The sequence below is a fragment of the Meriones unguiculatus genome, chromosome 4 (assembly GCF_030254825.1).
Source record: "Meriones unguiculatus strain TT.TT164.6M chromosome 4, Bangor_MerUng_6.1, whole genome shotgun sequence".
NCBI classification, from domain to species: domain Eukaryota; kingdom Metazoa; phylum Chordata; class Mammalia; order Rodentia; family Muridae; genus Meriones; species Meriones unguiculatus.
This window is the reverse complement of record NC_083352.1, coordinates 101745383-101755986: the sequence shown is the minus strand read 5'-3', so window position 1 is coordinate 101755986 and position 10604 is coordinate 101745383. Positions and strand designations below refer to the sequence as shown.

The 10604-nt window shown below is 51.4% G+C and overlaps 1 protein-coding gene across 2 annotated transcripts; it reads left to right on the top strand.

Annotated features, from left to right (window-relative positions):
- Window positions 1-4900: 4900 nt before the first annotated feature.
- Window positions 4901-10402, top strand: Birc7 (baculoviral IAP repeat containing 7). Of its 2 annotated transcripts, none has more exons than XR_009591549.1 (7): window positions 4901-6113; window positions 7434-7533; window positions 7876-7954; window positions 8036-8081; window positions 9298-9369; window positions 9529-9735; window positions 10252-10402. XR_009591549.1 is itself a non-coding variant. In XM_021647637.2 (7 exons), the coding sequence occupies exons 1-6, from the start codon at window positions 5765-5767 to the stop codon at window positions 9727-9729; spliced, it is 840 nt and encodes a 279-aa protein (XP_021503312.1). In that variant the 5' UTR covers window positions 4901-5764; the 3' UTR covers window positions 9730-9735; window positions 10252-10402. The 2 variants fall into 2 exon arrangements, 1 of the variants encoding a protein (XP_021503312.1); XM_021647637.2 differs by having other exon boundaries at window positions 9536-9735.
- The last annotated feature ends 202 nt before the right edge of the window (window positions 10403-10604 follow it).

The window sequence follows — 10604 nt, the reverse complement described above, 5'->3', positions numbered from 1 at the left end:
GGTGCCTGTGAAGGTCAGAAAAGGTATCTGATTCCCTGAAACTGGAGTAACAGGCAAAATTGTGAGCCATCATGTGAGTGCTGAGAACCAAACATGGGTCTTCTGAAAAATATTGCTAGGTCCCAGCGCTCATTCATCCCTTTCAGGGAGTGTTTGGTCCCTGGCTTTGCTGTAGTAAATGTCCTAGTTTCTGCTACATGTCATCAATAGGAGGACACCAGTGGGAGGCACCTGCAGGTCAATCATTGGCTTGCAGGGCACATCTTTTGGCCATTTTGAAGATGGTAGATGCCCTTCAAGGAGGCTGGGAGAGCTGAAGGGTTGGGGCCAGAGGCTACAAGCCCTGTTTTCAAATGACATCTGGTTCAAACAAGACTTTGCTGTGTGCTGGGCTTAGCTCACTCAACCACTGGCTCTATGAAGGCCAGCTGTGAGGACATCTTTCTGTGCCAGACAGCCACAGGTGCTCAAATGTGACAGCCTCTTTCTTCTCTGTGAATGCCCTCTTGGAAATGAACTTCCTCCCTGAAGCAGATACCCTGTCTTTCTATAACTTCTGGGGTGTCTAGCTTGTCTTCCAGGAAACCAGCTTGTGATCTTGGGGCTCCTTCTACCTCTGCCCATTAGCAGCAACCTTGAGAAACTCCTTTGAGTCATAATTTCTCCTTCCAAACATCCATTAGTCACTCATCTCAAAGCATTAGTTGAGCACCTACTCCATGCCTGGGATGTACAGAGTGAAGTACCTGTGTGGAGGGATGCTTACACAGTCCTAGAAAGTTACTCAACCTGCTCAGTCTTACTGAACACTGACTGCCCACCAGACATTCATGGACACAGGGACAGAAAATAAGCCAGGTGCTGTCCTTCAATCTAGACACAAAAAGAATGGTTTAACCAAGTCTCCATAAATCAGGCCTGTGATATGGCAGGCAGGCAGGATAGGGAGGAGTGAGAGAGAATGTCTCTGCATTAGTCTCAAGAAAATCTCTTAACTAGAATCTAAGTGAGTGGATACTGACTGGATCAGGGTTCTCTGCACATAGAAACAGCAGGAGCCAGAACACAGACACTTACCCCAAGTCTAGCTTCCTGTAGCAAGGACCACTCTTGCATCCAGGGTTGAGTGCAGGTGTTTGGGCCAGCATTGGCAGATGCATCATCCAACCCAGCTCTCAAAAGCCAAGCAGCTCCGTGGTCTTAGATCAGAAAGCAAGCCTCCAAGAAGTCAGAGCAAATGCCAGGCCACAGCCAACCAATCTGAATTTCAACCTACTCATAAACCTTGGCCTCTGTCGAACCCTTGTCTCTTTTCCATCTACACAGCACGCCCAAGGACCAGCAGCCTAACTTGGACCAGAAACCTGCTATCCACTGAGGGGGCCGTGGACTATTGACTACCTCTGGGTTTCCAAGGATGTGGCTAGCTTCTACTCCCATAGTGGTGCTTGTCTGTCCCCCAGAACAGCACCAGATGGCCCAGGATCCAGATATCTCCAGGATATCAGTTTCGAAGCTGAGGGAGAATAAGAAAGATAGGTGGTACTCTAGGATCTTGTAAGCCTCAGGCCTTGACTTTCAGTCATGAAACTACAGAAGCTGCTGAAACAGGCATCTTCATTCAACTCATGTGGCATCCAAGTCTGGCTCTCAGCAGGGTCTCCACAGGGCAAGGTGAAAACCAAGAACTCTGGTTCAAAAGGCAAGAAAGGTTTCCTCCTCTGGCCCTCACCAGCTCCCTCTAGACCTGCCATGATGGCTTTTTATTGGATTTTTGTTTGTTTGTTTGTTTGTTTGGTTGGTTGGGTTGACTGATTTGATATTTAATGTTAAGCTCTCTCAGGTAGAATGGTGCTGATCCTCAGTCACCCAAGCCACCCTGCCACATCCATTCATGGACCTTGAGTACACTGTGCCCACACCTAGGCTCTTGCTGGCACAAGGGTGGAAGAGGTTTTTGCTTTAAGAACTGATTCTGGGGTAGATGAAGGCTGGGCTGGGCTGACTCCCCAAGCCCTGCTCAGGCCCAATCATCTCAGTAGGTGGCACTTACAAAACAGTTTCAGAGACTGTCTGGAAGGTAACTACAGCAACATTCTAGGTAAGAATCACCTGAAATGAAAGGTGCCTGTGCAGGTCCTGGGAACCACAAGGATTCCGAGGCCCTGTTGGAGATACACAAAGCTGGCATCATAGGAATCAAATCAGGGAGCCAGGTGGGGTTGGCAAGGGTCAGCACGGTAAGGCAGGAAAGAGAATGAGCAGGGCTAACCACGGGGAGGGGCTTAGAGCCTGGCTGGGGCAAGGAATGTGTTAAAATGCAAGCGGTAGCTGGAGGAGTGCTGAGCACTGCTGAAGCTGTAGTGAGAACCTGACCAGACATGCAACCAACAAGCCTCCCCAAGGAATGAGAGTGAGCTGTGTAGGGAGTGGGAAGGCTGTAGGAGACTCTCTGACTACGGGTGTGGCCCTTCACGGTGCCCAGCAACCCTTCAATCTGGTAACTGCTTGCTGGTGTCAATGCTGGAAGTTCTCATCAGTCCTAAGCTTGTGCCTTCGGGGAAACAAGATGCCTTTCCCTCACTTCACTGAGGTGTGAGTAAAGAGGCTCTCCATGGCCATCTTTAACAAGAAGTGATGCTATCTCAGAGAGGGAAGGGTGTGCAAACGATGGCATTATCTGAACATATGAATCAAGCTAAGCTGGAGGCAGTCCACCATGAACTTTGATCATGTGTGTCACAGTTATGACAATGTGCAATATACAATCCTAAAGCAATCAGGGCTCCATAGGGGAAGGTCTGCCCTGATACCCACCCCATTCCTCCAGCACACACTGGCTAGTTTCTGGGTTTCCATACCCCCTCATGTTCTCGCAGTTTCCAGACACTGCCACATATCCCTCCTTCCCTGACAGTCCCCGAAGTCCCTAAGATAGCTTCCGGGTATTTGGCCCTTTGTTCTTCTTGTCTCCTCAGAACCAAATGACACTGGGGACTCATCCATCTCACAGCCTTTCTGAAGGGTTTGGTCCACTGTTGTATGGCTAATTCCAATGACTCTTCCAGGGCCTGGTCTCTGACCCCGTGCTGTCATTCCCATCATGGCCACTAGGGTGTGCTCTGAATCAGGTGTTAATGACCTTGGGCTCACTCCTCAACGCTTAGATCTTGGTGTTCAGCCCATGGGCAGTGGGTGAGTGGTGACCTGGGCTGTTCTGTCCCACAGCATAACCACTGACCTTGTGCAGCTACTGAGTACTTGAACTGAAGGGCTGTATCTTCCATTTTATTTCATTTTAACAAGATAAAATGTCCACACTTTGCTAAGGTCCAGAGCATGGGGCACTCAAAGAAAGTCCAAGTTCCTGGGAAAAGTTGGTGACCTGCATGTGTAGTTGGCTCACAGATAGATGAGCTTAAAGTTCTAGTGATCCTGGTTATCCGCTATCCCCTCCAGCAACTCTGAATTGAATTGGAGGAAATAGTGTCAAGCTTGTCCCTTGCAGGCTATAGTTCCCACTTCCTTCTTTGCAGCCCTTCCTGGGGCCCAGGAGCTCCCTGATCCAGCCTTTCCTGAAGTTGAACCTAACTTTGTCCTGGATTCCTCCTTTTCTGGAGTCTGGGCCCAGAAGCACACAGTCTGAAGGGTTGACCCGTGAGACATTTGGACTCCTCTGGACTTTGGGAATACAAGACCGTTGTCATTTCAGCTAGCCCGTGATGCTTAGATGCTCTTTGGCTGGACATCTCAAGGTCGCTGGGCTCCGAGAAATACCCCTGGAGTGCCCAGGGGAGTGACCTTTAGGAGAAAGTTTAACTTTAACACATTACCCCTTGTCAACACGAAACTGGGCACTGACACTCATGCTCCACCCTGTTTGGGATCTGCTCTGGAGAGCTCAGGGTAGGACAAAGGATCTATAAAACCACACAGAAAGGAAATTCCCTCAGTCTGTAGAGGGGGGTAGTGGCTTTCTCTGTCTTTGGACTTTCTCTGTCTTCCTTGCCTCTCTCTCTCACCTCTTCCCTTACCACACCCAGGAACCCTCAGGCCTCACGCTAGGCTTCGAACACACAGAGGATAGCACTAACAGTTCCCACACTCCCACGCTGGGCCTTGTCTGACCCAAAGTCACATCATGGCTACTCTTTGAGCCACAGGGCCTTGTTAATTACACCTGGTCACCACCTAGGTACTCTGTGTTAGCAGGTGACTCAGCATGCAGAGTGAGCTCATGACAGGGATGAAGGCATCAGGCAAGGCGTTGCAGAGACTAGTGCTGTTTCTATGAAGCATGAGCATGGAAGCAACTGGCACAGCCCCCTGAGTGCTTTGTTCCCAGTTCCTTTAGCACCTACCATGCTATTGTTGGTCTCTCTCGTGGTCCTTGTGCACTGCTGAAAGCCCCATTCTGTGTTCACAGGTAAAGGATGATCCTGTCTGACAGGAGGCTTCTCAAACCTCCAAACAGGAAAGAGGGACTGGCTCAGATGCTTTAGACAAGGACAACAAAATGTTTGTAGTCATAACTGGGAGAGACTGTCCCTTGTCATAGACCCCCCCAGGCACACGTAGAAGGCCCAGGGTCTAATGCTCAGACCTACACGGACCCAACCTGGGCCTGCACAGAGAAGATGCTTGGTGCAGCTGCCCCTGTTCTCCTCTAGCAGCCCCTATGGCCTCAATCCAGGGGAACCAAGTCCAGTAAGGGGCCTGGAGAAAGAGGCTCTAAGTTCAAAAGCTGTGATTCTTCCCTTCTGCTTGCAAGTAGAGAAAGGCAGAGATTGTGATATCCTGGAGGTATCCCAGAAGGTTCTGTTGCCGCAGATGGAAATATAGTCAGTAGTTGGGTCTATTTCAAAGGACAATGAGGGGTTCTGTGAAGCATGGTTCTCCCAGAGCATTTTAAAGCCAGGGTCTAGCCCCTTGGCCTTCTTCTCTGTCCTTTCAAGGGGTCCTGAGGTATGTTTTACCAAGCTGCAGCCTCTCTGGGGTTATGACCTCCCCCTCTTTGTTCCATTTTTCTGTGGCTGGTTAGTGGAGCCAAGTCCCTGTGACTTGCAATGGGAAATGGGAATGTCTGGCCTGGGACAAACACACTCCAAACCTTGAGCTTTTCTCAGGTGAGGGCCAGGCATGTTCCACCTTGATTTAACTCTAGACTATCCAGACAAAAAGCAACCTGAGACCAGACAGGTAGACTAACTCTGACTCAGGGATGAGCCAAGTAGGGATCTCCTAAGTACTAAGGTCAAGATAAGCAGGTGACCCGGTCATCCTTAGACATCGGCACAGGCTTGGCATGAAAGGAATGGTGGTTGGGGTTGCATACTGCCCTGGACAACCTAGCTTTCTACCCTGCAGGACCCTGTCTGGGTCTATCTCTACCTGCATAGAACTGGACCCAGAGTGGCTGGAAGCCCCCTCCTCTATTTTGTCAGTGTTTGTGACCTGCTTACTAAGGCTTAAGGGATGCCATTGGAGGGGTCCCCAAGCTTTGTCCCTCCCCCTATTGAGAGCTGCTTTCTGCCCTGTGGAGTACTGCCTTTGTTATGCGCCTGCCAGGAGGTCCCATGACACACTGCAGAGAGCACGTGGCTGCCACTCTGGCCTCTTTCAGAAAGTGGCACATCCCTGGACACCAGCACATCTGTGTATCTAGTGGCTTATGCCTGCAGTTAGAAGCAGGAGCCACCAAGCTTCTAGAAAGGCTAGAGACAGGAGCTGAAGGTAAGTCACCGGGCACATTCCAGGGCCGGTGATGTTTTCTCCTTCAGACTCGCTCAGAGTTGCTGTCCTTTCTGTGGGTCCTAAAGGTAGGGACAGGGACTTGTTCTGTGGCCCAGAGCTAAGCCACAGGGAAGACAGCAATGGCCCCACACAGGAGCAGGGTGGACCCCGCTGTCCCCGTAACCATGTCCTGGGCCAGGACTGCCTGGATGGGCAGATCTTGGGCCAGTTGCGCCCAGGGTCAGAAGAAGAAGACTCTTCTGAGCCTGCCTTCCCTGAGATGGATTCAGAGGATCTCCGCCTAGCTTCCTTCTACAACTGGCCATCCACTGCGGGAATCCAGCCTGAGCCATTGGCTGCTGCAGGTTTCTTCCACACAGGTAAACCTTGGGGTCTTTTTGCTGTGGTCTGGATGCTATTTAGCACTCTTCCAGGCTAAAGGTTCTGTCCATTCCTGCCCTGAGGGAGGTGCTGATGAAAGGTTGTCTTGTTATCCCTGCCTGGCTAGGGCTTGGGGTCTACCCCATTCAAAATCACTATGAGATCCTAGACTTGTGCTGGCCTTGTTCTGAGGGCTCCTCAGCAGGTGGGGTCTGCTGGGTGGGTGGTTTCACTTGGCTCAGATGGTTCTGAGGCTTTCTCAGGGATCCCCACCGCCATCAGTGCCTTTCAGGCTTGGAAAAGAGGTGATTAGTCCCTTTCATTCTAGGACCCAGAGAGACAAAAAAAACAGAATGCACCCTGTGGAGTCGGTGGTCAGCTTAAGCATTCTGATTCATGCCCATCTTGTAAATAATCCTCCATGCTTCCTAAGTGCCAGGCTAGTACAGGGACCAACCCCAGACATCCTTTGAGTGCTAGTTCCAGTTACAAACCTAGAGCACTCCTTTAGCTTGGACCTCTCCTTACTCATGGTTCAGGTTCTGGCTGTATCTCTTCCTGGCTGAGAAAAATAAATAAATAAAAAAGAGTCAGTGAGACCCACCAAGGGGCTCTGTGGGTATGAGCACAGCCAGAGAAATTGTCGCCAATGGGACTAGCAGGAGAGGAATCAGCCATTTTCCTTGTATTGGCCAGTCAAGAATCCAAACTGATTTAAGACAACTGGAGACTGGTTATGAAGGGTCAGTGGCTGGGGCAGTTAGAGCCTCCTTGAAAATGAGTCTCCTGGAGGCCAACAGATGTTAGGGGGATTTGTGGACCAGGGGTGTCTGCTGTGTGGGATATGCCTGCAAGCAATCCTGTTTGTAACTTCTGCACGAGGTCATGAAGGGCACATCTCCCCATGGTTTGGAGAGGGGCAGAGGGTAGAGGTGAGAGAGGCCTGAGCCACTGAAACTAAGCCTGACTATAAACTGCTATGGAAGGGGTCACCTCCTTATCCCATCATTAGGAATCTTTCTTGCAGGCCCTAAAACTCCCAGGCTACAGATGCTTCAAGCTTTTGTCTCTACCCAACCCACATGCTCTGAGAACAACACAAATGCTAGCTCAGCCTTTCCAGAATATTCTCGGGCCCTTCTGATACACGGCCCAGGCATTGTCATTATTTGTCTTTGAGACAAGAGAGGTGCCCGTGTGCCTTGCTCCCTTCTTGTTAAACTGCTGACCGGCCCACCTGAGCTCTGATAGTCACAGAGGGATACCCTGGGGTTGCCAGCTAGGTTGGGCTACCAGCCATGTGTCTCTGCCATACCTAGGCCAGCAGGACAAAGTGAGATGTTTCTTCTGCTATGGGGGTCTACAGAGCTGGGAGCGTGGGGATGATCCCTGGACGGAGCATGCCCGATGGTTTCCCAGGTAAGGGCCCTGTGGTCTTCTGGTTAATGAGAAAGGCCCCAACAAACTCTATCCAGCATCCCCCCATCTCCCACAGATCTCTCTATGGTGGAAGATAACCCCAATCTTCATGGAGCCCTCTCTAGGGCTGCTAGGGTAGGCATTCTCCTGTTGCTATCCTTTTATAGGTACTCAGAGCCCATCTCCAGAATAGCTTTACCAGTAGGAGCCCCTGGGGAATACAGCCCTGACTAACTGTCAAGGGAATAGTGGGTTCCATGGGAATCTCAAAGGCTCATAGGGCTTGAATGTGACAGGGGGCCTCTAAGAGTTCAGTCCTGCCTCCTGAGCTCTCTTCTCCAGGTGTCAGTTTCTGCTACAGTCAAAAGGAAGGGATTTTGTGGAACGAATCCAGACATACGCCCCCTTGCTTGGATCCTGGGTAAGTCCATCTGTCCTCAGGACTGAGGTGGGTTGGCAGTCTCTGCTTTGTTTACTTAAGGCATTGATGGCTCTCTAACAGGACCAATGGGAAGAACCAGAAGATGCAGCCCCTGCCAGCCCCTCAGGTGAGCCTTCCACAGAGCCCCTAACGTTTAGTTGGCATTTGCAACCTGCATGAGGGTAGGATTGCTGTGTATCTCTACCTGCCAGTCAGCAAGGAGGGTGGGGACTGTGTCCACATGTTATGTGTCCAGAGCACAGTTAAGACGACTGCATCCTTTCACTCTTAGTGAGAAGGCTGCTAAAGACACCAACCAAACTTGGGGTGTAGCTGTATGCTGGGCTGGTTCTGCTGGGCTCTAGCCACAGCTTCTGAAAGCCAACTGGGCTGCAACCAGAAGCCTGTTGAACAGAGCCACAGAGGATACAGCTTTCCAAATCCCTTCCTTGAGCCTTGTGGGTCAGGGATCTGAGTTCTTCCTGGACCCCTAAGGGGACTCCTGACTCCAGGGACCACATGAGAAGCTTGCCAACATTTTGGCCACAGGCAAGTGGCTTTTCTCCCCAGGCCTCATTGTGACATGAGGCACATGATATGTGACATGACAGCACTAACGTATTTCAAAAGCACATGAGTCTGTTGGACACTTTGGTGCTTGACAGGGTTTTGTCTAGTGTCGTCCCCAGTGATGGTGGCACCTGTAGATAGAGGCTCTGAAAACACAGCATCCTTGGTGTAAAAGGGTTGGACCTTTACCTGTGCCTTCTGGGAACACAGATCTATGTGTGTATAGATAGAGCATGCCACAGACCACCAGTCTTTCTTTACAACCCTGAGACCTTGGGTTCTCCCTCCCTCCCCCCCACTCCCTCTGCCTTAAAGACACTAGCGGAAATTGGGAATGGTTACCATGGACCCAAAGCCCAGGTGTGCCCAGCCACAAATGGTGGCTGACTTGCTCCAGAAGGAGGAGGGTCACATGGCAAGGGCCAGAGATACCTCTACCCCTTTCTAGGCACTGCCTGGCTCCCCATGCCTCACTCCTTTGGATATCCATCACTCTTTGTTTCCTGACCTTTCCAAAGTGGCACATATATATATAATCTATGACCATCTAACCTAAGGGGCTGGGCAGGCAGAGTACCCAAGTGGAAGTCGGGGTCCTTGGTGGCCTCAAGGAAGCCTCTGGCCTTGAGCTCATGAGCAGCTGAGTGCCATACAAAAGCCTCCACTCTCTAGTACAGAACTGGATCTTGGTGGCTGCTAGACCTTCTTTGGACTAGGCCTCCCTTCCCTCACAGAAGCTAAGCCTTCAACCCATTCCTATTAACTGTCTACAGCTCCTGCCCTTGGAGGCCCTGAGTTACTCACATCTAGAAGAGAGACCCAGCCTGAAGAAGCCAGTGAGCCAGGTATAGCCAGGACCCAAATGAGGTGGATGGGCCACCCTCTTTCACGGGAGGGAGTGTGAAAGAACATGAGGGATAAGAGGGTGGGTCTGTGTAACAAGCTTACCCCGCCCCCTGAGGAATCGGTCTCCTGGGCCCTGAGGGTGCTGGTGAATTCTTGAGTCCCCAGGAGCTGGGGATGTGCAGGAACAGCTGCGACAGCTGCAGGAGGAGCGGACGTGCAAGGTGTGCCTGGATCGAGCCGTATCTGTGGTCTTCGTGCCCTGCGGCCACTTGGTCTGTACTGAATGTGCCCCCAACCTGCAGCTGTGCCCGATCTGCAGGGTGCCCATCTGTAGCTGTGTACGCACCTTCCTGTCCTAAAATCAGGTGAGGCCCAGGGTGTCCCCAGCATCCTTCCCGAAGCCTGGATGCAACCTGAGTGTCTTGCTTCCTAAGGCTAGCAGCAGCATTCCAGAGATGGCCAGGCCACACTCCTTCCTCCTTCCACCGGCCAGCTCCACTCACTATTTTGAATCCTTCATAGGTAGAGTCAGAGGAAAGAGGCCTGGGGGGACACCTCTCATTTAGCTGGGCATCAAGGTGTTTAAGCCAGGCTTTGGAGGCCAGCTTCAGAGACGTGCAGGCTGGATTTGGGCTTGGTGCTCATGCAGTGGGTGGGTTGGCGGGGGAACGACTTTTACATAAATGTGTTTCACCATGTCCTGGCCGAGAGACAGGAGCCAAGGTCTTCTTGGTCTCTCTGAGGTCAGTGTGTCCCCAAGATGTGTTTGAGAATTCTCTGAACAAGGTGGTAGGTCAAGGAAGTCCCTGAAGCCAACGACTCCTGGCTCAGACAAGTCTGACGAGAAAGGAACTCATACATGCTTCCTCTTCTCCCTCCAGGCACTGTACCAAAAGGTGGGCCCCCTGCCCGCCTCAACCTGTTTCAGAGCGGACAGTGGGTCTCCTGAGGACATTCAGTGTCCACCACAGACATAGGACAGCCCGGAGGAAGAGTTTCTGGCTGGTGTGGGGGGTGATTCTGCTGTAGCTTTTTGGGTCTATTTGAAGATAATAAAGTAGAAGGCCTCACCTTCGTGCTCAGCTAGGCTTTATCCCAGGCACCCATGGCCACGTCTCTTAGTCCATGCTGGACAGGTCTCTGCTACTTCTCACCCGCAGAGCAGCACCTGTCAGGGGTCCGGTCCCCTCCAGTCACTTCACAAATTCTTTCCCACTTTGGAGAAAACACCCTT